General features: G+C 45.1%; 1 protein-coding gene across 5 annotated transcripts in view; it reads left to right on the top strand.

Moving 5' to 3' along the window:
* Window positions 1–25,580, top strand: part of LOC105477657 (SLIT-ROBO Rho GTPase activating protein 3) — a 268,022-nt gene that overhangs the window by 152,539 nt on the left and 89,903 nt on the right. For all 5 annotated transcript variants that reach the window (XM_011734249.2, XM_011734248.2, XM_011734247.2 and 2 more), the window contains exon 4: window positions 19,962–20,024. In XM_011734249.2, the coding sequence (XP_011732551.1) occupies window positions 19,962–20,024 (63 nt within the window). The remainder of the gene's footprint in view (window positions 1–19,961; window positions 20,025–25,580) is intronic.

The raw sequence follows: 25,580 nt of genomic DNA, 5'->3' as shown, positions 1-25,580 counted from the left end.
AAGACTCTTTGCAGAGAAGAGAGGCCACGTGGGGCGCTTGTGTTTGAAAGCAGCCATTCACTGTGTGGCAACAAGGACTTGGTCTTGAGTGAGTTGGTCTTGAGTGAGTTTTCTCGTTCCCGCCTCGAAGATGTCCATCGCATTTCATAAATAAATCAGGGCTTTTTGTGTTCCATAATTGCCTTGCTTTGTAACTGAGATCAAAAGCACCAGTGGCCTTGGATTCAAAGCCAAGTTTATATTTTATTTTTTGGTTGCATGAGAGAGTAGAGTGAGGGTGTGCATGCTGGAGGGTCCAGCTATGAGGCCTGCATGGGGAAGGAGAGGGAGAGAGCAGAGTGGGCACGCTGCCAAGGGATGAGGCGCCTTCAGCCAATCTCCACCGTCTCCCAGGGAGATGAAGTCGCGAACGGTCACTCTGCCAGTAGAGCCTGCTAAGCCGGTCATCATCAGGCACTCCCAACTCATTTAATAAACATATATTAGCACTAGCATGACAGTAGGTAAACAATAATTATAGATAACAAACAGTGAGCAAATGCCTGCAGTGTGCCAGGCTCTGGGCTAAGCATTCTATACACATTTAACTCTTCAAACCTAAGAGGAAGATGCTGCCATTATCCCATTTTACAGATGAGGAAACTGATGCCAAGAAAGGTGAGGTTAGGGTGTGTCCAACCCCAGAGTCCATACTCAGATCCAGATGTGTCCAACCCCAGAGTTCATACTCAGTGGTAAAGGCAGGTGCCAAAGAAGATAGAGCCAGGTGCAGTGGCTCACACCTGTGATCCCAGCACTTTGGGAGGTTGAGGGGGAGGATTGCTTGAGCTCAGGTGTTTGAGACCAAAAACAGAGACACCCTGTCTCTACAAAAAATAAATTAGCCAGGCATGGTGACATGTGCCTGTGGTCCCAGCTACTCAGGAAGTTGAGGCAGGAGGATCATTTAAGCCCAGGAAGTTGAAACTGCTGTGAGCTGTGATCACTCTGTTGCACTGGGTGACAGAGTGAGACCATATCTCAAAAACATTAATTAAAAAAAACTAAAGTAGATAGATAAACGACTTAGACACAATGCCCTCCTCTCCCCCAAGGAGCTTCCAGTGCAGTCTGAAAGCAGAGACAGGTGTGAAGCGGTAACTCATTCAGATACAGCAGAAAGGGATGGTTATTGCCACAGAAGTTTGTTCAGAGGGAGGAGAACTTCTAACCTGGGATCGGGAAGGTTAGAGGTGGGGGAAGCAGCATTTGAAGCGGGCCCTTCAGAGTTGTCCTGAGCTACAGCGAGGAGGCTGAGCCTTTAAACCCTCATGTTGGGTAGTCATTGGATGTGGGTTCCCTCTAAAAGAGGTTGTGGGCTTGGGCAGATGATGCCTGTGCAACCAAGGCAGTTCCAAAGTGGCTGACACCTGAGGGTGTCCATTGGCAGCACTTTCCTGCATCTGGGGAATAGGTTCCCCAGGCCTGAAGGGGATCTGAGTGGTGTGTCACAGCGCCCACAGCAGATGTGCAGGATTTAGGGAAAGTGGGAGACGGAATCCACACCAAAGCAGAAGCCAGTGGGAGGAAAATCTGGGTCCTGGATCATGAAGAGGTGGGTAGTCTAGTGCAGTGGCCAAGGCTGGGGCCGGACTCTGATTTCATCTCTGTCTTGCCACTTTCCTGCTGTGTGAGCTCTGCCTAATCCCTTAAACTCTCTCAGTTTTGTCACTTTCAAAGTGGAGCTAATAATAGCCTCCATCAAAAGGTTGTTGTAAGGACTAAAAAATTATGTAAAATGTCTACCCGGTACACAATAAACAATCTATAAATAATATTATAGCTATTAGGCCAGGCATGGTGGCTTATATCTGTAACCCCAGAGCTTTGGGAGGCCGAGGTGGGAGGATTGCTTGAGACCAGGAGTTTGAGACCAACTTGGGCAACATAGCAATACCCCATCTCTACAGAAAAATTAAAAATTAGTCAGGTGTGATGGTTCATGCCTGTAGTCCAAGCTACTTGCGAGGCTGAGGCTGGAGGATTGCTTAAGGCTGGAGGATTGCTTAAGCCTGGGAGTTTGGGGCTGCAGCGAGCCAAGATGGTACCACTGTACTCCAGCCTGGGCAACAGAGAGAGACCCTGTCTCTAATATATATATAAAATATATAATTTATATCTAATATATCTAAAATATGTTATATATTTATATAATACATAATATATATTTATATATAAAATAATGTAAAAAATATATAATATATAATATATAATAATCTATTATATATAATTGATTATAAAATATATTAGCTATTATTGGGATGATTATTTGGACTTTGAGAAGAAATTTAATGAGAATGAGATTGGAGATGGGATGAAGGAAGATTTTTTCAGGGCATACAGGTTAAACAAAGGGTCAGAAATAAGAAAATATGCTCAGGAACCACTCACTAATTAGTTCTTTTTTTTTTTTTTTTTTTTTTTTTTTTGAGACGGAGTCTCGCTCTGTCACCCAGGCTGGAGTGCAGTGGCCGGATCTCAGCTCACTGCAAGCTCCGCCTCCCGGGTTTACGCCATTCTCCTGCCTCAGCCTCCCGAGTAGCTGGGACTACAGGCGCCCGCCACCTCGCCCGGCTAGTTTTTTGTATTTTTTTTAGTAGAGACGAGGTTTCACCGTGTTAACCAGGATGGTCTCGATCTTCTGACCTCGTGATCCGCCCGTCTCGGCCTCCCAAAGTGCTGGGATTACAGGCTTGAGCCGCCGCGCCCGGCCAATTAGTTCTAAATGATGGTAGTCTTGTCTCTCCTTTTATAACCTCTAATTTCTTTTTCTTGCCTTATTGTCTTGGCTAGGACCTTCATCCAGTACAGTGTGGAGGGAAGTGACACCCTTGACTCTTAAAAGGCATGCTTCTGATTTTTTATCATTTAAGACAAAAACTCTTAGCAAATTAGGAATAAATAGGAACTCCGCCTGATAAAAGGTATTATCAAAGCCAACAGCAAGTCACGCTTGCTGCTGAAGATAATTCAGCAAGATGGCTGCTTAAAGATTAATATACAAAAGTTAATAATGCTTCTGTGTGCCAGCTACATCCAATTAGAAAATGTCATTTAAATGTATACATTAGAAAACAAGAATAATTAAAAACTGATGCCATTGCGGCTACAAATTAGCTGTATCACAGAAGTTTTGATAAGTGATGCTGTCATTGTCATTCATATATAAATATTTCGTAATTTTCATTATAATTTCTTTGACTACAAATTATTCAGAATTAGGTTTGGGTTTTAAAAAAATTTCAAAGGTTTTGTTTTTAAAGGCTTCTTATTTTTAGTTTCTAAATTTATTGGATCATAAGAAAATTAAGACAATAGAAATTTATTTTTGTTTTTTGTGTTTTGTTTTGTTTGTTTATTTTTTGAGATGGGTTTCACTCTGTTGCCCAGGCTGGAGTGCAGTGGTGTGATCATAACTCACTGCAGCCTCGAACTCCTGGGCTCAAGAAATCCTCTTGCCTTAGCCTCCTGAGTAGCTGGGACTACAGGGGTATGCCACCACACCCTGCAATTTTTTTTTTCCAGTTTTTGTAGAGACAGGGTCTCACTTTGTTGCCCAGGCTGTTTTTGAACTGCTGGCCTCAAGCAATCCTCCCATCTCAGCCTCCCAAAGTGCTGGGATTACAGGCACGAGCCACCGCACCTCGCAAGGTTATGTGTTTTTTGGTATTTGTTGGAGCATTGGCCTTATCAGCTATCAAGTCTTCCTCTGGAGTGATAGTCAGACATTACTAGAGCAGGGCTAAACCAACTGATCAATTGGACTGAAAAGAGCCCAGAAACAGAGCCCTCCATATATGGAAACTCGGTCAACGACAGTGGTGCATTACGGATCAGAGGGAAAAGGATGACTACTTAGTACATGGGGCTGATTCAACTGATTGTTTGTCCTTTTCTTATTATTTGTAAGAGCTGATTTTATACATACATATACATATACATTCCTCATGTGGAAAAATATAAGGCCTTTACCTTAGTTTACAGAAATATATTCTGGAAAGCTTAAGGTGCTAAAGGTAAAAAGCAACACTTCAAGACTTTTGAAAGACAATGTAGATTACATTTAATATTTAAAACCTTGGTATGGGAAAAGGCTGCTTAAAGAAAGCATTAAAAAGCACAACCATAAAAGAAAATATTGATTAATTTCATTATATAAAAATAAAAAAATCTTCCATACAACAATAAATAAATAGAAAATATGGCCAAGACAAGGAGAAGATATTTGGCATACACAGAATCAATAAAAAGTTAATACCCAGAATATAAAATCAGCTCTTACAAATTAATAAGAAAAGGAAAAACAACCCAGTAGAAACATAGTTGTAAGTGACTCACACCTGTAATCTCAGCACTTCAGGGGCTGAGGTGGGAGGATTACTTGAGGCCAGGAGTTGAACACGAGCCTGGGCAATATAGGGAGACCCCGACTCTACAAATAATAATTTTTGTAAAATTAGCCAAGTGTGGTGGTGTGTGCTTGTGGTCTCAGCTACTCAGGAGGCTGAGGTGGGAGGATCTCCTGAGCCCAGGAGGTCGAGGCTGCAGTGAGCTATGATTATACTACTGCACTCCAGCCTGGGCAACTGAGCAAGACTCTGCCTAAAAAAAAATTAAAAAGTGAAACTTAAATGGTCAGTGATATAAGAAAAGATGCTCATAATTACTGGTAATCAGGAAAAGGTAAAAGAAAACAAAATGAGATACAATCTGACTCCCAGTTGGTAGGTAAAACAATCCTAAGTGCTGGCAAGAATGTGGAGCCTCAGGACCCTCATACATTCCCAGTAAACATGTAAATAAGTCCAGCTCCTTGAGAGAATAATCAGGCAGTATCTAGTAACAGGGCAGGAAGGGGTACAGACCTTTTGACCCGACAATTTTACTTCTAAATATAACCCAAAGATATTCTAGCATATCTGCACACACACAAAACTGTATGAGAATGTTTGCTGCAGTGGTGTTTCCAATAGAGAAACAGAAATAACCTAAATGTCCATCATTAGGGAAATGGTTAAATAGGCTGTGGGTAGTTGCATCATGGAATCTTATACGATAGTGAAGATGAGCTAGATCTACAAGTATCAATGTGAATAAAACTTGAAAACTTAATGTTGGGTGAAAAAAGTAAGGTACAGTATGATGTTTTTATAAAATTTGGAACACAGATGAATACTTTATATGGTTCATATGGTTAGACACCTGGCTGAAATAAAGCTATGCAAATGTAGAATGTGTAAGAATACGCAGCAGTCTCAGAATTGTAATTGAGGAAAGAGGGAGCAAGGAAGGAGACCAAGAACATTTCCAGTGTATCTGTAACATTTTGCTTCCTAAAAATAATTTTGAAGCAGAAATAGCAAAATGTTGTTATCTAATTTGAGTGGTGTGTTCCTGGGTGTTTGTTATTGTTCTCTCTCCTTTTCTGCATATTTTAGATGTTGGAAGACTGAAATTAAAGATAAAAATAAGGAAAGTGAGGTTGGAGACAGGTCGAGGACGCCTTTGGGTGTCAGAGTGAGAAGCTGGGGTTTATTTTCTAGACATTAGAGATCCACTGAAGGTTCTTGAATGGAGGGGTGAAATGATCAGAGACAAGTTGAAGGATGATTAATTTGATACGGTATGTTTAATGGCTTTGAAAAGAGATTTTGGATGGACGGTGCACGTTATTATACATATACACTTGTATATATACACTTGTGAAAGATAATGGGGCCTGGATCAGGGAGATTGATACAGGAATGCGAAGGAAGGAAGGAAAGGAAAAATGGATGAATGGATGAGTGGGTTGATGGATGGATGGATGGATGAATGAATGAATGGATGAGTGGATGAGTGGGTTGATGGGTAGACGGATGGTTAAAAGAAAGGATGGATGAATGCATGGGTAGGTTGATAGATAGATGGGTGGATGGATAAATGGATCAGTGGGTGAGTATATGGGTGATATGGGTGAATAGGCAAATGGGTGGAGAGGTGGATAGATGGGTGAATACATACATAGAGACATTTTTGAAATGCCAATGCAATCCTCATTTACATCCTGTCCACAAATAATTCAAGTGAAACAGAAGATCAGGTTATAAAATGACAAGGAGGTTAAAGTGATGTCTCAAGTCAGTGATTCAACGGTAATAAGTGATCAATAATGCTTTGAAACCAACAAATAAACCTAACAACATCCATAGTCATCTTGAAGATAAGTAGAGTGGGAGGAAGCAGCTCAAAACTGAGCAGCTTCAGGTTTTCATAGATACTGGCTTTTCAGGAAGACAGCCCTGTCACTTCCCATGACATGTATGCAGGCTTTCATCTTACCCTCAACCATAGCTCCTGATCTGTGAGTGACTCTTAGAGAGAGAGAGAGAGAGAGAGAGATTATATATATAAAATATAAAACATCGACGTCAGGAACACAATCAAGAAAGATTACTCCTGAGTATGTGAGTATGTTCTGGGCCCACAGAGATTCAGCCCAACTTTCCACACCATCCCCAGCTACCTCGGCTTGGAAGCCAGGGTGGGGCAGGATTGAGTAACAGATGACAGGAGATTCTGCAAGATGGCACAGGGCACTGTATGTTTTCTGACATTTATGATGATCTAAAGCAGAGCTGTGTAAATATCAATATGTTTTCTATACTAAGGCAGAAGAGTATTCATGTTTTATAATTATTTTTATAAGTTTAGGGAAAGAAGACCTTAAAGGTGCTTAGAGTGCTAACTTTCCGAATGGAGGCAACTCGGTTGAGAATATCACATTCACTAGCTCTATGGCCTTGGGCAAATTACTCACCCTTCCTGAGCGTCTGTGTTCTAATCTTCAAAATAGATTCAACAATTGTGCCTCGCATAAAGGGCTGATCTTAGGCTTACATGAGGTATTGTCTCATAAAGCAGTTAGCATTGTGCCTGGCACATGCCAAGAGATCAAGAAACAATAACTATTTTTTTTTTTTTTTTTTGAGACGGAGTCTCGCTCTGTCGCCCAGGCTGGAGTACAGTGGCCGGATCTCAGCTCACTGCAAGCTCCGCCTCCCGGGTTCGGGCCATTCTCCTGTCTCAGCCTCCCGAGTAGCTGGGACTACAGGCGCCCGCCACCTCGCCCGGCTAGTTTTTTTTTTGTATTTTTTAGTAGAGACGGGGTTTCACCGTGTTAGCCAGGATGGTCTCGATCTCCTGACCTAGTGATCCGCCCGTCTCGGCCTCCCAAAGTGCTGGGATTACAGGCTTGAGCCACCGCGCCCGGCCAAGAAACAATAACTATTATTGTTATTATCCACAATGGTATGTATTAAAAGTACATTAGTAGTAATTATACTAAGAATTATTATTAAGTATTATCATTATTAATAATATTTAGTATTATCAGTAGAGATCCAGAAACTTCTACCATGACCATGTCAGATCACTTTTCATAACCATTCCAAGGTATCCTTGGACTTCCTCAGGCCTGTTATGTAAAGCAGTTCTGAAAGTGAAGCTTTCAGCATAAACAGGGTCCCAAAGCAAGGCTGGGAGTAATTGCAGGGAAAGGAAATGCTGGCCACAGTGCTAGACTCACTGCCTCCGTGCATGCCTGGGCTCCTGGGTGTGCATGAGTGGGGCTCACCACTGCCAAGAATGTCCAAGTGGTTCCAGGGCCTTCCTGCTTCTTTGCAGTCTGATATCCCAGCCCTGGCAACAGTAGGAAGAGCTAAGGACTCGAATCTGCATTCTTAAAAAATGAGTAGATGACAACATTTGGAGTTCAGCAACAGGAGGCATAAATTAGTGTGGGAAGGGAAGGAGAATAGGGAGGAGTCCAGGAGCAGGGAAAGGAAGAAAATGGGAGGCAGAGGGAAAGAATAAAAGGATTAGGATAGAGGGTGGGCAGGAACCCGGCTAAGGAGGATGTTTGAAAGCAGAGGTTCGCACCCGGATGGAGAGCCGATGGCCCGGTTATTGGTAACCAAAGCCCTGGCTAGGAATGGGAGTGAGCCATTAGCTGTTGGAGCTGCTGTGTTCGGGGGCTGACCTTCCAGCACAGGCTGGAGAAGCCTGATCCTCTGAGACACGCCTTTTAAACCTTTGCTTTGGAAATAAAAACACAATCGCTTTGGGAGATGGCCCGTGCTTACATATATCATGTATTTAAATAGGGAACATCTGTGGGTCTCAAGTTTTGTGATTTGATGAGAAAACAAGCCAGAGTGTGGAGAAGCAGTGGGTAGGATCTGTCGGCATCTAGGACTGAAAGAGACAAAGGATTTTGTTGTTGTTGTTGTTGTTGAATTGTGTTTGTTTCCTGTTGTTGTTTTTGAATCCCAGAATTAGGAAAATCATGAAATGTCCCTAAGAGTAACCCAACATGAGAACATCTACTCAAGCAAAGAGTGAGAAAACAGAGACAGGGGCTGGCTGAAGTAGCGTTTGATGAGACAGGAGAAGAGCGGCCCAACACAGATAACTGAGAGTTAACAAAGGCCACCTGTCTTACTCCTGCATTACAATTTTCTAAAAGATTGTTTAGGATGGTCTCATTGGGAGAAATGAAAGGGGTATGTGTGTGTGTATGTGTGTGTGTGAGGTGTTGTTCTTAAAACCCAACATTTTAAGATGGTATTATATTTTAGACATAGAGAGTGACATTAGCTCTGGAAATGACCCATCTTTGAGTTAGTTTGAGGGAGATAGACACATGCCCTTTAAAAACAGAGTTTTTTAGGCCAGGTGTGGTGGCTGATGCCTGTAATCCCAGCACTTTGGGATGCTGAGGCAGGTGGATCACCTGAGGTCAGGAGTTCAAGACCAGCCTGGCCAACATGGTGAAAACCCGTCTCTACTAAAAAGACAAAAATTAGCTGGGCCTGGTGGTACATACCGGTAATCCCAGCTACTTGGGAGGCTGAGGCAGGAGAATCCCTTGAACCCGAGAGATGGAGGTTGCAGTGAGCTGAGATTGCACCACTGCACTCCAGCCTGGGTCTCAAAGCAAGACTCCATCTCAAAACAACAACAACAAAAGAAATAGAGCTTTTCGAATGTAACTCATAAAGTCCTAGGACCTACTATGAGGTTTTTGAGAGTTTTTCCTAAAAAGCATGATGATCCCTGCATTGAAACCAAAATCAAATCATACAGGGCAAGATTTTCATGGCAAAGGAATTGATTTAATTCAGAGCTGTGTGTGTCAAGAACTTTGTCAGCTGATTTCATCTTGACATGAATTAATATTTGCTTGATTTTTTTTTTCAAAGAAATAAGGGTCAGCGGTGACCATCCTTTACTCCTCTCTAGTTTCCTACTGCTCCTGCACAATGATGAGCTTATCCGCAGGCATTTACAGAGCGCTTTTTGTATGTAGGTGTTCGTAATCGGCATTGTGGGACATTCTCCGAAGCCAGGGTTCTGGTCTTTAGGGAGCATGTGCTCTAATTGTTGGGAAATTAGTCCTTTTGCAGGAACTCTTTGAAAACTGATGCTTGGTGGAGGGTTTTCAGAAGGCCGTCTCATTCAGTGGTCGTTTTGGTATCTACAGACTGACATAAGCATGGATTACCTTAGTATGCTTTCAAATAAGCAAAAATGAAAATGTATGGTATCCTGTAAACTGATGAAATACAGAAGTGAATCTTGTTTAGGCACCACTAGATCTAGGGACTGAAAGGCTCTGGCTGTCTGCCCTAGTGGGCCTGGTACTGCAGGCAGTGCAGTACTCCTGATGACCCCTTTAGCAACCCCAGGGGAGAGATGATCTGAGACTGTGGTTATGAGAAAGCTCCCAGGGATGATTCTTCATTGGCTTAGCCTGGAACACGTGTTTGTCTCTGATCTGATCACTGAAGGCAAGGAGCTGGAGCCTGGTCAGACCCTACCCCTGCCTGATGATCTTGTGTGGCCAGGCAAACAGGAGCCTGTTCCACCTACATCTCATCTTCTGTTAGCAGAAGAAGGAGGAAGGGAGAAGCAAGACATGGCCATCATGGCTGGTTTATTCCTAGCAGAGAAGGTGGGCTAAAGAGGATGAGATCTGCTTGTAAGTTGGGGCAAGGCCCAGAGATGCAGATTTCTGCGCAGGTGATGAGAAAGTGCGTTGGCCAGGTAGGTGATGTCTGGAGGGCAGGGCCTCCTTTGTATTTTCCTTGTGGTCTGGACTCATCTCCATTACAGCCTTGTGATGACTTTTTTTCACTGTGGGTCTGCATCTTGAACTAAGTCCTAAGGAAGTAGATCATAGTAAGTTGCTATGAGTGCCAACTTTGGAGTCAGACCAGTCAAAAAGCTGAATCTTGTCTCTGCGGCTTTCTAGCTGTGCAACCCTGGAGAAGTTGCTCAGCCCTTCTGAACCTCCAGCCCCCCCACCCTGCTTATCTGTCAAGTGGGAATAATTATAGCAGTTCCTGTAAATATTTAAATTAGATAATGCATGGGAGTGACATTGGATAGTATTCAACAAATGGAGTCAGGCGCTGTGGCTTATGCCTGTAATCCCGGCACCTTGGGAGGTTGAAGCAGGCCAATCACTTGAGCCCAGCCAGGAGTTCGAGACCAACCTAGGCAACATGGTGAGACTATCTCTACAAAATTAAAAATATTAGCCAGGCATGGTGGCATGTGCCTGTGGTTCTAGCTACTCGCGAGGCTGTGGTGGGAGGATCACTTGAGCCCAGGAGGTCGAGGCTGCAATGAGCTATGTTTGCACCACTCTACTCCAGCCTGGGTGACAGTGAGACCCTGTCTTTAAAAAAAAAAAAAAGAAAGAAAAAAAAGGAAAAATGCATTTTTTAAAAAACAAAACAAAACAAAACAAATGGGAAGTGCTCCATAAATGGTAACTGCTGTTGATAAAACAGTGCTTAAGAGGAGGGACCGTGTCTCATTTAGCTTTTTGTCATTAGTGCCTAGTTTAGGCTGGTATATACTGGGTAGTCAATAAACACCATGTAAATGGAATCAAAGCTAGTGAAACATGGACCGCAGAGGGACAAGAGGCCACCCCTTTCCTGAGAGGCCCCACTAGTGTCTGGTCATAAACTCAAATACCTCTGTGGGCTATACAGAGGACATGGCTGGGTGGAGGGAGAAGCTGGGCACTGTGGTCACCTGGACCAGCAGTAGCACAAACTCGGACCGAAGGGGCCACCATACTTGAAACAGGGGCTTGGCATTGCTGGATCTTCTAGCATTACCAGAGACACTGAAAATCAGGACTCGTGCAGGAAATTTCCTGAGTTTTCAACACTGGGAAAGCATCCAGATGTTCTGAAAGCACTGAATGGCCAAACAAAACATGTCTGCAGCCAGAGAAGCTGCCACTTGGAAGCCTTGGTCTAAGGCACTATTTCTCAATCGGCTAGGAGAGGGGGAGTTTTATCCCCCAGGGAACATTTGGCAATGTCTGGAGGTAATTTTGGTTGTCACACTGGGGGTTGGGGGTAGGGAATGCTACTGGCATCTCACGGGTGGAGGCCAGGGATGCTCCTAAACATCCTCCTATACACAGGACAGGGAATGCCTGGCCCTAAGGGAGCTGAACTGGCTTTAGCTACGGGCAAAGAGGCAAAGGAACTAGGCAGGGCTGGGGTTCCCTGCACTCATGGTGACTGGCCCTTGAGGTTGGTCAGCCTCATTTTACTGGCTTATTTGAGCATGAAAGACAGGGCTGTGCTCCATCAACCTGGGGGAGGCACAGCTACCACGGCTGAGCCCTCCTTGGCCCCATGTCACTGTTTTCCACTGTCCACATACTCCCTGTGCATGAAGGAAGCAGCCTGCCACCCCTACCCCTGCAGGCAGGAAAGTAATGTGGAAAATGTGGGCAGTGAGAGCGAATACATGATCACTTGGGTTCCTAAGGGCTGGGTGTGGTGTCTGCTGGAGATCACAGGGTTTGGGCTTCCTGTTATGGTGAAAAGTTTCATTTGAGTTCCTCATTCAGTAGTTTCTGGAACCATAGTTGAGAATATTTCCCTTCCCAATCAACCCCAGCCAAAAATAGAAAGAATGCCTTTGAGTCCTGTGCAATTGAATATTTACTCTGTGGCCAGCCCAGGGCTTGATGCTGGGGAGTTGGTGAGCAGAGAGGCCTGGGCAGGTTCCCTCTGGCGGCTTATAGTCCTGGGGAAGAGACACAAGAACCCGATCTCCAGCTCTTCCCATTCAACGCACCCTCCAATCACTGGTGTCTTCACCTTCCTGAAGCATAGCCCTGGTCATCTTAAACTTCTGCTCAACAACCCCCAGTGGCTCCCAGTCCTGCTCTGAAGGAAGCCTGCACTCTATCCACCTCTGTGATCTGACCCAACCTCTGTCTCAGGCTTATCTCCTGCTCACCTGTTGCCGATCTTCTCTCTTCATGAACCAGTCTTTTCACCATCCCCAATCTCCGTGCCCCCTGCCTAGAAGGCTGTCTCTGGCCATTCATGCAAGCTAAGAAGGCTCTGGAAGTATCCCCTCAATCCTCTTCATCACTTTATCTCACATCACATCATCATTAACTCTTGTATGGCCCTTTCCGCTTCCTGCCTTAGAATTGTGTTCTTGACTCTACCCCAGCAAACTGGGAGATTCTTAAGGGAAGAGTTGCTAAAAAATTCGATTCTATATTCCCTTCTCTGGGCAACTTCCTAGCCTTGTCCTTGGCATCTCGTGGGTGTTGATTCAGCCTGTACTGCTCTTTCCCCGGGACTTCATCTGTGCCCCATATGGTGCTAGGTGCTGCCATGTGTGTTATCTCTTTTCATGCTCATAGGGACTCCATGAGACCCATGACATCATCTCACTTTTACAGATAAGGAAACTAAGTCTTAGAGGAACTGTCACTTCCTTCATTCATAGATTCATTCAGCAAACACATATATATACACACACATATATATGCATATACATATAATATGTATTTTATATGTATATGTATATTACATATGTATAGCATATGTAATATACATATATGTATATGTGTATATATGTATAATATACACATACATATAATATGTATTCATATATGTATATGTATATATGTGGGTATATATGTGTATATATATGTACACACATATACATAAATATACACACATATACACATACATATATACACACACATATGTATGGGTTTTTTTTTTTTGAAACAGAATCTCATTCTGTCACCCAGGCTGGAGTGCAGTGGCATGACCTCAGCTCACTGCAATCTCTACCTACCGGGCTTAAACGATCCTCCCACCTCAGCCTCCCTAGTAGCTGGGAACACAGGTGTGTGCCACCACACCTGGCTAATTTTTTGTATGGTAGAGATGGGGTTTCACCATGTTGCCCAGGCTGGTCTCAAATCCTGGGCTCAGGTCATCTGCCTGCCTCAGTCTCTCAAAGTGCTGGGATTACAGGTGTGAGCCACCATGCCTGGCCAAGCAAACATATTTAATGAGCATGTACCATGTGGCAGGCTCTGTTGCATTGCAGAAATGCAGGAATAGAGGAATAAGATACTGCAGATTGGGTCCCCCAGGAAGCAGACCCTGGGACATCTGAATTTAGCTTCTAGGAGAATGATGAAGGAGTGTTCTCAGGATGAGCCACTTGGGAAGGCAGGTGAGGCAGCAAGGTGAGGTCGAGCTGTGATGCAGGCTGCCTTACTAGAAGTCCTAGCTAGCCCGGTGGGGAGCTTTTTTAAAACTTTTGTTTTCAGTTCAGGAGTACATGTACAGGATGTACAGATTTGTTACATAGGTAAACGTGTGTCATGGGGGTTTGTTATACCAATTATTTTATCACCTAGGTATTTAGCCTTGTATCCATTAGTTATATTTCCTAATCCTCTCCCTCCTCCCACCATCCATCCTCTGATAGGCCCCAGTGTGTGTTGTTCTCTTCTATGTGTCAATGTGTTCTCATTATTTAGCTCCCACTTATAAATAAGAACGTGTGGTATTTGGTTTTCTTTTACTGTGTTAGTTTGCTAAGGATAATGGCTTCCAGCTTCATCCATATTGTGAAGGACATTATCTCATTCTTTTTTATGGCTGCATAGTATTCCATGGTGTATATTGTACCATATTTTCTTTTTCTAATCTATCGTTGATGGGTATTTGGGTTGATTCCATGTCTTTGCTATTGTGAATAGTGCTACAATGAACATACACATGCATGTGTCTTTATAACAGAATGATTTATATTCCTTTGGGTATATACCCAGCAATGGGATTGCTGGGTTGAATGGTACTTCTCACTTTAGATCTTTGAGGAATCGCCACACTATCTTCCACAATGGTTGAACTAATTTACACTCCCACCAACAGTGTAGAAGCAGGGAGTTCTGAAGATGGAATGACTCCTCAGAGCTGTCTGAGTTGAGACAGGAAGAGGCTGACCTTGATGCCCCACAGTGGTCAGTCTTTGGGTAAGGGCCACACTCAGAAGGAGGTGTATACTGGTGCCATTTTGTCCTCTGAGGCCATCCCTGTAGGGTGCTCTCAGCTGAGGGCTGTCTGCCTGCAGCACTCCCAGCAGATGGAAAATCTGAGCATTCATTGCCAGAGAGAAAGTCTCTTTGCCCTTATGGGGCTGACATAGAAGCAGGGGAAACAAATGATAAATGAATGAACAAGTAAACAAACAAGATCATTTACAAGTGCAGAGAAGACATAACAAGGTGCTCATTTTACAGTCAGGAAAGCTAAGATGCCAAGAAGTTGAACGACTAAAAGCCCTGCCTCCAAACCAGGTCTCTGTGGCCCCCAAAGTCATCCCCTCTGCTACCCAACAGGCCTGTGCTAGTCATGTAGAGTTAGCTTGACTCAGAAGTCAAGCTAAGGAGCTGGGGCTTGATTCTATAGACGATGAGGAGGCTTTGGAGGAATAGGATAAGTCCATTTCCAGGAAATTTCACTGGCACAGGCCTGCAGAACAAGAGCTCAAAGAGACAAGAGCTAAGGATTTTGGTAAGAGGTGCCTCTTAACAAAGTGATCTGGATCTACAGTGATGATGTGCTTGCTATGGGAACTGGTGGTGGAAAATAGGACTGAATCCCTTAGGATGCTTTTGGCTGCAAGTAACAGAAAACCCCAGCTGAAAGTGACTTGATCAATAAAGCTACAGAAGTGGAAATTCACTGTGAGGCTGGCTCTGGGTTTTCAGTCCAATCAATTGTCCAGAAGGTCATTACTCCTAAGTCTGCTTCCTCTTTTGGTTCTAAGATGCCTGCTGGTAGCAACTGGGCTGCATGCATTTCCCCTTCCTTCCTTCCTTCTTTCCTTCCTTCCTTCCTTCCTTCCTTCCTTCCTTCCTTCCTTCCTTCCTTCCTTCCTTCCTTCCTTCCTTCCCTCCTTCCCTCCCTCCCTCCCTCCTTCCTTTCCTTCCTTCCTTCCTTCCTTCCTTCCTTCCTTCCTTCCTTCCTTCCTTCCTTCCTTCCTTTCTTTCCCTCCCTCCCTCCCTCCCTGCCTCCCTCCCTCCCTCCCTCCCTCCCTCCCTCCCTCCCTCCCTCCCTCCTTCCTTCTCTCGCCAGCACTCAGTAGAAAAGCTAAAACTTTTCATTTGACCATAGAAGTCTTTCTCTTCCATCCAGTTAAGTCACATACTCACCTTTGGACTAATAACACATACCAGAATCCACCATCTTGAGTTGAGATAGCCTCCAGCTTCCCTTGAAGAACTCTCCTGGAGGAATGAATTCCTGGGCAAATTCATGGCTCTCTTAGGAAGTAGGAAGGGCAAGAATGGATACTGGGAAGTGGGGAAGGCCAGCTTGCCTGCTATTCAGAACAAATAATTGGGCAGTTTGCAGGCAGGACCCAGTAACAGATTGGATTGAGAAGGAGGAATTAAAAAAAGTATCAAATAGAATTCCTAGGTATCCAGTGACAAGCCCAGGAAGATACTATCCCATTGACCAAAATCGAAGGGATGGGGGAATAGTTCATCTTTGGATAATTTGAGTTTGAGGGGATGAGGGGACATCTAGACCATACTGTTTTGCAGCAGCTAAGGATACAGGTCTTTGAGCTTGGGCTGAAGGTCTCCTGGGCAGGACAGAGTCCAGGAGAAAGGCCTGGGAGATTATGACATGGCTTCTGGTAACCAAGAAGTGGGAGCTGAAGTCAGGAGCATGTGAGGGAGCCAGCTGCAGCAGGGACCAAGAAGGGAAGGCTGGAGGGAATTCTGAAGACAGGACTCTTCCCAGCAGAACTGCCTCTAGGATGGGGTCCTGCCCATATGCACAGTGACAGCACACAAGGATGTTCACTGCATCAGTGTTTGAGATAATACGATACTAGAGGCAATGTAAATATCCATCCCTTAAAGAGCTGGCTAAATTAATTATGATGTTTCCGGTATGTGGAATCCCAAGCAGCTGTGCAAAAAAGGGGATATAAGAGTTACGTGATGGAAAAATCTGTCAGAGGTATCATTCAGTGAAAAAAGCAAGATGCAAAGGGTGTATGATATGCTCCCATTTGTGTTAAGAGAGAACATATGATATGCAAATGTATGCTTGTTTATTCATAGATTATTTCTGGAAAGTATCAGAAGAAATTTTTCATAACAGTTGCCTCTAGACAAGGAGGAGCTTGGGAGACCTATTCTTTCCATTTTACCTGCTGGCTGTTAGAATTTCTTTAACCATGTGCCTTTATTACCTATGTAAAAAGTTAGATCATAAAAATAAACACATAAGAAATAGGGTCTTGGGTATCAAAGGTGTTGGGAAGTTTGAGGACCACGAGGAGGCCACTGGAGAGTGTCAGAGAATCTGGAGTCAGCAGTGATGGGGAAACATCAGGGGGAGGAGCCACAGGGGAAACTGAGGCACTGATTGTTCACTTGAGAGAATCATGGAGAATAGGAAATGGGGATAGCTAATTGGGTTCATAGAGCCCACAGGACACTGTTGAAGGCCCATAGAAATCACAGGACACTGTTGAAGGCCCCCAGTGAGCTCTGCACAGAAGGTTCTGCACACCCTCTACTGCAGTTTTGCACTGGGTCACCTTTCTTTACCTCTCAAAGCTGGAGGGAGGTCTAAACAGGTCTCTGGAATTGCCTCCGAGGTTTCTGCTGTCTGTTAAGGGGTCTGGCACAAGCAGAGACCACCTTCAGAAAGGTGATTCTTGGCAAGCCAGGCCTGAAAGCTGAGAGAAAGGGCTGTGGGAGGTGAGGAGAAGGAGCCTGAGAAGGCATCATTCTGATACTAAGCCTTCATGAGCTACTGCTGGGTTCAGAGGCTTCTCACCTCTGCAAGGGTGGGAGGAAGACTGGTCTTTGCCCATCAGCAGCTGGTCCAGCTATGAGGCTGAAGGAGCTGGGAGGGAGAGCAGGAGGCTGCAGCTGCTCAGGGAGCCGAGATCATGGCTCCCATTTTCAATACAGAAACTTAACATGATGGTCTGGGCAAACAGGAAGAGTATCTTGGTACTTTTAGGTGGCTATAATGAAATACCATATACTGGGTGACTTATAAACAACAGAGATGTATTTCTGACAGTGCTAGAGCCTGGGAAATCTAAGAGCAAGGCACTGACAGATTTGATGTCTGGTGAGAGATTGCTTCCTGGTTCATAGAGGGCAACCTCTTGCTGTGTCTTCACATGGTGGAAGGGGCAAGGTAGCTCTCTTGGGTCTCTTTAAGGACATTGTATTAGTCTGTTCTTACATTGCTGTAAAGGAATACCTGAGGCTGGGTAATTTGTAAAGAAAAGAAGTTTAATTGGCTTACAGTTCTGCAGTCTGTACAGGAAGCATAGCACAGGCATCTGTTCCTGGTGAGATCTCAGGAAGCTTCCAATCACGGTAGAAAGTGAAGGTGGAGCAGGCATTTCATATGGCAGGAGTGGGAGCAACAGAGAGAAAGTGGGAGGTGCAGGTGCCACACACTTCAGAATACACCAAGGGGATGGCACTAAGCCATTCATGAGGGATCGACCCCCATGATCCAAACATCTCCCACCAGGCTCTGCCTCCAATGCTGGGAATTCCATTTCAACATGAGATTTGGCAGGGACAGAGGTTCAAACCATATCAGGCACTAGTCCCATTCCTGAGGGTTCCACCCTTATGACCTAATCACCTCCCAAAGACATCACCTCCTAATACCATCACATTGGGAGTTAGGATTTCAAAATAGGAATTTTGAGGGGGACACAAACATTCAGATTATAGCAGAGAATATTTACCAAAATCATAATCACAATCATAAATAAAATAACAAAGAATTCTAGACTTTTCAAGTTGCATGGAACCTAGAGATAATTTTCTTATTGTTTTCTGAATTGTGTCCTTAAATATCATGAAAGCCAATTCTGAATTGTGTCCTTAAATATCATGAAAACCACAGGACTGTGGTCAATGAAACTGCATACTACACCTCCTTCCTAGAAAATCTGCATGCAAGGAAGGACATTAAAGGCACTGAGAAGTCCTGCATTAAGAAAACTTGTCTACCTTTGTTCAACTAGCTTTTTTCCCAAATGCATGTAGTCTTAGAAGCTCCTGCCCCCCTTTTTTAGCATAGCATATAGCAGCGATCTTCAGACCATGCTTTGGAGAGTATTGTTTTAGTTTAAGCTTTTTATTTGATAAAAATAAAATAAAGGTGAGGTAGCTAAGGCTCAAAAGGGGAAGTGATTCTCCAAGGCTACACAGCCAGCTGGTAAAACAGTGGAAATGAGATGCTAGATCTTTTTCCTTGTGCCCCCAAGGCCTTTCTGCCAACCTGTAGTGCTCCTGTCCCTCATTGGAACAGACACCTTGACAGTGTGGACCTGCCACTGTGTCAGGATCCAGGCAGTGGTAAGACGAGATTAGGCAGACCAGGGGACCAGCACAGGTGAGGGCCAAGCTGAAATTTGAAGTCAAACTAAGGTTAGGGCATCTGTTGTAACCAGTCCTGGAAAGCTAAGAAGGCGATGTCCAAGTGGGTGCCAGCTGCTGATTCTCAGTCAAAGAAGACAATCCTTCAGGAAATGTCTTCTGGAGAGTGGTCCCCAACCTTTTTGGCACCAGGGACCAGTTTTGTGGAAAACAATTTTTCCTTGAATCAGGGTGGGGCAATGGTTTGGCATGATTGAAGCACATTACATTTATTGTGTATTTTATTTCTATATTATTGCATTGTAATATATAATGAAATAATTATGCAACTCACTGTAATGTAGAATCAGTTTGAGCCCTGAGCTTGTTTTCCTGCAACTACATGGTTTCATCTGGGGGTGATGGGAGACAGAGAGAGAGCATCCTGCATTAGATTTTCATAAGGAGCGTGCAACCTAGATCCCTCACATGCGCGGTTCACAACCGGGTTCAAGGACCTATGAGAATCTAATGCCACCACTGATCTGACAGGAGGTGGAGCTCAGGTGGAAATGCTCTCTTGGCCTCTACTCACCTCCTGCTGTGCGGCCTGGTTCTTAATGGGTCACGGACTGATCTGTGGCCTGAAGGCTGGAGACTCATGTTCTGGAGGACCTGAGATGTTTCCTGGAGGACTTGAGAATTATCGTTTACTCTCAAGAGGAATTGGGATGCCACATCATTGTTTCTCAAAGTGTGTTCTATGGAACCCTACTCTCTAGCCATTCATGAGGATTGTACAAGAAGCTCAGACTCCGGTTATACCAGCTTAGGACACATAGAATTAAAGAAAAATTCTGTGGGGCTTCCTCACATCTTTAGTATGCTGCTGTCACTGGGAGTCACTGTGGTAGGGAAGTGATGTGTAGGGTTCCCCAACTCATAGGACCAGGGAATCCCATGTGCAATGAACCTCTCTCTATGGGTTTGTTTCGTGGACATAAATTGAGGAATTTACATGTAGATCAATGAAATTTATGCTGATTTATGTACCCCTTCCAACTCCACCCGAAACATTCCTGACCTTTCCATTTTGAAAAGAGATTGGTAAATGTAGCCAGCAAACTTCTCCCCTGCTGACATTTGTTCTTCCATATTCCAGAGCAAGGAGATTGGCCTGCAGATGCACGAGGAGCTCCTGAAGGTGACCAACGAGCTCTACACAGTAAGTTCTGCCCAGGCTCACTGCTGTTTTGGGATTGGGTCTTCTGTCTTCATCACCAGAGCTGGAGGGAGGCAAAACAGAGGTCTGGAATGACCCCGGGCCTTTTTTGCTGTGTTTTATGCTGAGTGACAGTGGGTCATCATGTCAGGATGTAATGACTCACAGCCTCAGCTTCTGATTCTGTACATCTGGGGTAGGGCCTGGGCTTGTCTGGTTTGTCAAAGTTCACAAGAGATTCAAGCGACCTGCAGTTGTGGATGTGTTACCTGCAAGAACAGAGGGCACAAAGTCAAGGCCATGGGAGTGTGAGTGTGAAGGCTCCTGAAGGCGGGGATGTAGGTTTTGAAGTCAGGCAGCACAGGCTCCAGTGGAGGCCCTTCCTTACCGGCTGCGGGACCATAGGCAGGTGGGCAGTTTGTCTGGGTCTCAGTATTTGCATCTGCAAAATGGAGCACGGCTCCGAGGATCACGTGAGGCTATGGGGTGAGCCTGCCTTGCCATCTCCAAGGCATAATTTCAGAACATCACAGTGTGGTCCACAGCTGACCTTGTTACCTGTTTGGAGTCAGTATCTAACTGTGCTTGAGATGAGTTTTAGAATCCAAGAAGGTGAGTGAATGGGGACACAAACACATGAAGCGATGATGCAGGGACTTTCAGACTGTGCTCTGGGGAGCCTACGGCTTCCTCGAGAGGAGTGTGGGGACTCCATGGAGAGGTGTGGGGAGTGGGGTGGGTAGGCCTAGCAGGTAGAGCTCCAGGCCCCTCAACCCTACCCCAATCAGAACAGTGGAGAATGGTTATGTTTTAAATAGATAGGTGCCCTATATAGCATTTCATGAAAAGTGTGTTTGTGTGTTGGGGGGAATCTGCTGCTAAAATTGAATTTGAAATCCCTGGTATGAGGAGAAAGAACAGCAGGCTGTGAGAAGCCCCTTCTGTTCGGTTTTATTATCTTTCTATGTTTATATCCTGTGTGGCCAGCAGGTGGTAAATTCTTCAGAGGCACTGAGAGCCTTTGTGGGAGGGCCTGGACCTCAGGTCAGAAAGCCTGCCTCAGATCCCAGCATGCTACGGAACTCTAGGCAAGGCATTATTTTTCCTGGGTCTCAGTCTCCCAATCAGTAAAACAGGGGTGAGAGTTCTTAGGTAAAAGTTGAAACTTTTAATTCTGTGATTCCAAATTAAGGAGCAAAACTTGAGCTGTAGATAGTTTTTACTTGGGTCATTCTTAGGGTAAAGGAAGAATTGCTGCTTGAGAATACATATTGCTTTGCATCAGCTGGTCACTGGGGGGCAGAACAGCCTGTTGGGTTAAGGCACAGATTCTGAAGCTGGAGATCTGGGTTCAAATCCAGATGTTAAGTAGAAATACTAGTACCTGCTTAGTGCACATCCTTGTGAGAATTAAAGGAGATCCTATATGCGATGCATGCTCAGAACAAAGAGAAAAGAAGAGCATTCTGTATCAGAAGTTCTGAGCATCACTATCATCATCATCACCATCATTGGCTCCTCCTTGATGGCTGTGAAGTAGGCTGTTGTACATACGGTGGGGGGAAGGGTGGTGATAAATAATGCAAGCCTGGTAACTGAATGGGATTGTCCTGCTTAGAATTCTGCAGCGAATTTGGCTAGACCAGGTGCTCCCCAGTCTAAGTCCTTTTTATGTTCCTCAGGCTCCACTTTGGGTCACTTTCCTCCACAATGTCAAAACAACTTAGCCCCAATGTCCTGGGACCCCCCAGTCATCCCCACCTAGGTCTCTAACTTTTGCTGTGACCTCCAGCAGGGCTCCTCTTCTTGGTGCCCTCTGTTTACACCAAATACCTTCCCCCTCTGCTGCTTTTCCTCTGCAGTCCCTGCTGTCTATACCTACCTGTTAGTGTCACGCTCATTTTTCAAACTCAGACCAAACCCCACCACCTTCAGAATGTTGTTACTTCTCGGCTTCAAGTTCCTATGGCAGATGTACCAAAATCTCTTGTATCTTTATTGTCTATATCCCCTCTTCCAACATGTTGGAGTGTGAACTCCCCGGGAGTCAGGTCTTGGCTGAGAAACACTGCTTGAAAGGCCCAAAGGCTCCATTTGAACCCAACTGTGTGGCCTTGAGCAAGTCCCTTCACTTGTCGGTTTCACCTGTGACAAACGGGACTGGTCATCTTTCTGTGGTTTGTAGACTGGACAAGGCCAGGTGGTGGTCAGAGATCAGGAGGACAGTGTCATCTCTCTGTGTCCTTCGAGGTCCCAGTGCCCAGCACAGTGGCCTGAATCCAGCAGGTGCTCCATGCACACCTCCCTGTGCTGGCTGCAGGGCAGGATGGCTGGACGGAAATGCCGCTGGTATTGGAGACACAGGCCAGGCAGGATGGCTGAGGCCCCAGCAGGATGAGCCATGCCTTGCCATTTCCACAGCAGCCTGGTGAGGGTCACCAGGAGCTAGTGGAGGAGGAAGGGTCCCCAGCATTCTCCTTTGGCTGCACGTGGAAGAGTGGGATCCTCATGGTGCCAGCACACCCCCCGTGAAGATCATTTGTTGACTACACACAGAGTCTTCAGTAGTTACTCAGAAACTCAGTTAAATTCACGCATTTGGGTCCACATGCTGTGGGCCCAGAGCTGCAGTAGGGCACAGTGGGGGATCGTGAACATTTCAGAGTCTGCCTCTGTCAGAGTCTTGTACATCCTTGGTGCTTCCAGTGTGCTCGTTGAAGCAAAGGAGGGAGGAGGGAGGGATGAAAAACATGAAAGAAACTGGTCTTACTCCTAAGGAGTTTGGAACCTGGGCAGAGAGATAAGAGTAGTGTGTGATCCACCGGGGCCTGTCGGGGTGGGGGACTGGGAGAAGGATAGCATTAGGAGAAATACCTAATGTAAATGATGAGTTGATGGGTGTAGTAAACCAACATGGCACATGTATACCTATGTAACAAACCTGCATGTTATGCACATGTACCCTAGAAATGAAAGTATAATAATAATAATTTTAAAAAAGAGTAGTGTGTGAACTGTTGATACAACACAAGTCAGAGCCTAGTATGTGCTGGACACATGGGCTCACAGGGGAGGTACCTCTGGGCTTGGCTGTGTAACTTGCCCATGAGCTCTGTGGGGCTGGACCTTGTTCCCCACAGTGTGCCCAGAGCCCCTGGCCAGCCATGCACACACATAGGAGGAGATGGGTATGTATTAGTTGAGGGAGATGCACATGTGTGAGAGATGGATTGAGAAGAGGAGGGAGGAAGGGAGGGAGAACAAGAAGAAAAAAGATTCAGAAAAGTGGGCTACTGTGTTCCAGGGTGAGCTTTGAGCTTGGTGCCTTTGGATGGGTAGGAATTAAAGAAGCAGAGGGAATGAGAGGAAGAGAGAGGGAGTTCTCAACAGGGAAGGCATCGTAGGATCACAGCAGTGCACACTGATCACAGACAGACCTGGGTTTGAATTCCTGCTGTACCACTTACCAACTCGGCCAAGTCAATTAACCTCGTTGACTTTCCTTCTCTTTGTTGCCAAACAGGGATGATCCTAACATCTGTAACCACTTCATGAGTGCTTATGATGCATCTCACTCTGTATTAGGTATTGTATATATATTATTTAATTAACACTCTTACATTTTTACAGATAAAGAAATGGAGGCATAGGGAAGTGACTTACTTAAAGCCTTTGTATCAGTTATCAGTTGCTGCATAACAAACTACCTCAAAACTCAGTGACTTAGAACAACCACCATTTTCTGTGCTCATAATTCTGTGGGTCAGCAATTTGGGCAGGGTTTAATTGGGGCCACTCATGTGGTTGCAGTTTTCTGGTCAATTAAAAAAAGAAAAAGAGTCCAAAGTGAGCAAACCCCAATGTGCAAGCACTTTTCAAGCTTCTACTTGTGTCATATTTGCTAATATCCCATTGGCCAAAGCAAGTTACACAGCCAAGCCCAGAGTTCTGGGTTAGAAAAGCAAGCCCCCCTCCCCTTGCAGAGTCACAATGCGAAGGGCCATGCCTGCAGCCATGCCAGTAATGATCACAGTCCTCTTTGCAAACAGTTCACTCCAGCCACCCAGCTGCTGGCGGCACTATGTGTCCCAAATTCATGCTTCATTGCTAGGGATTTCTTTTGAGCACTTTCTAGTTACCATGTCTGGTTATACAAGTCTACAGTCCCCCTTCTCCCTCAGCCCCAGGGTCATTACCACAGTCACTGAGGAACAAATAATGCAGAGAAAGGATTTTCCAGTAAGCTCCGCTTTTTTTCTTCTTGAAGTTCTGTAAGGGAGGTGGTGGTGGTCTGTTCAGGGGGTCCTACAGGTGTAATGATGGTGGAGATAAATGCTAAAGGCCACCCATCACTTGCTTTAGAGAAAAGGCTTATCTCTCTCTGGGGCTAGGAAGGATGCAGAGGAGACTACAAGTCTGGGTATTTTGTTCATTCATTCATTCATTCACTCAATAAGCCTAGTCCTTATCACCGAGTCCTTATCTGCTCAGTCCTTAGCACCTTGAGGCTGCCTCCTTTCTAAAGCATGCTAGCATGAGTGTTTGTGCACACATGTGCACACATACACATTTGCATACATGCACGTGCAGTTTGGCATGGACCACACAGTAGCACATATGCACATTCACATGCATGCATGTACATACACATACATGCAAGCATGCACACACATGTATCCCACTCCACTTCTTTTCTCTCGAACTCCCATCAGCCTGACACAATATAGCTTTCGTTCATGTATTGGCCTGGGAGAGAAAAAGGGCAGAGGTGAAGAATGTGGACCAGTATGGCAATCCTTCTAGAAGAGGCAAATCAAAACAAAACAACTCACAAACTATAAACTCCACTGTGTTTTCACTATTTGGCTAAAAATGTGTTCAGATTTTCAGTATATCTCTAGATTATGAAATACATGTGTGTCAGTAACTGGTGAACATCCAGCATCCCCCCACCTATCTCTTCCTCTGTGTTCGGCAGCTCTGCTGCAAGCTGTGGGCCGGCCTTCCAAGTCCAGGGCTGCAGGAGAGGCCCAGTGACTTTGTTCTTTGCCATGTGGGGAGGGCCTGAGGAGTGTCCATTCGTACCTAGCGGCAGCTGGTCACAGGTAGACCCTAACTGGAGCCATGAATCACTTTACCTTTTACTTGTTCAAGCCTCGATTGATTTTGTGTGGGCTCAGGGATATGACATCAACTCTGGGCCAACAGGCAAGTTTTGGCAAAGGTGTCTCCCTCCTCATGACTGCCCTGAGACATGGGGGTGGTAGAGAGAGCTCAGACTGGACGCCCAGGAGCCCAAGTTCTGGTCCCAGCTCCACCCTGGGCTCACTGCTTGTCTTTCTAGGATGACATTCAGGTACAGCCCCACAGCTTCATCCTATCATGGGCCCTCTGTCATTTACTGAATATATTTCTTTAAGTTGACCTCCCCTCCCTTTTTAAGCTTCCCCAGTGTTAGGTAATTAGTGGAAAGCAGCCCTGTGTGCTGGAAGAGCACAGGTGTTAGAGTCAGCTGGGCCTGACTTGAAGGCCCTGCCACACAAACCCTCTGAGCCCAGT

The sequence above is a fragment of the Macaca nemestrina genome, chromosome 2, assembly GCF_043159975.1.
Source record: "Macaca nemestrina isolate mMacNem1 chromosome 2, mMacNem.hap1, whole genome shotgun sequence".
NCBI classification, from domain to species: Eukaryota; Metazoa; Chordata; class Mammalia; order Primates; family Cercopithecidae; genus Macaca; species Macaca nemestrina.
This window is presented reverse-complemented; position numbering and strand designations above follow the sequence as displayed.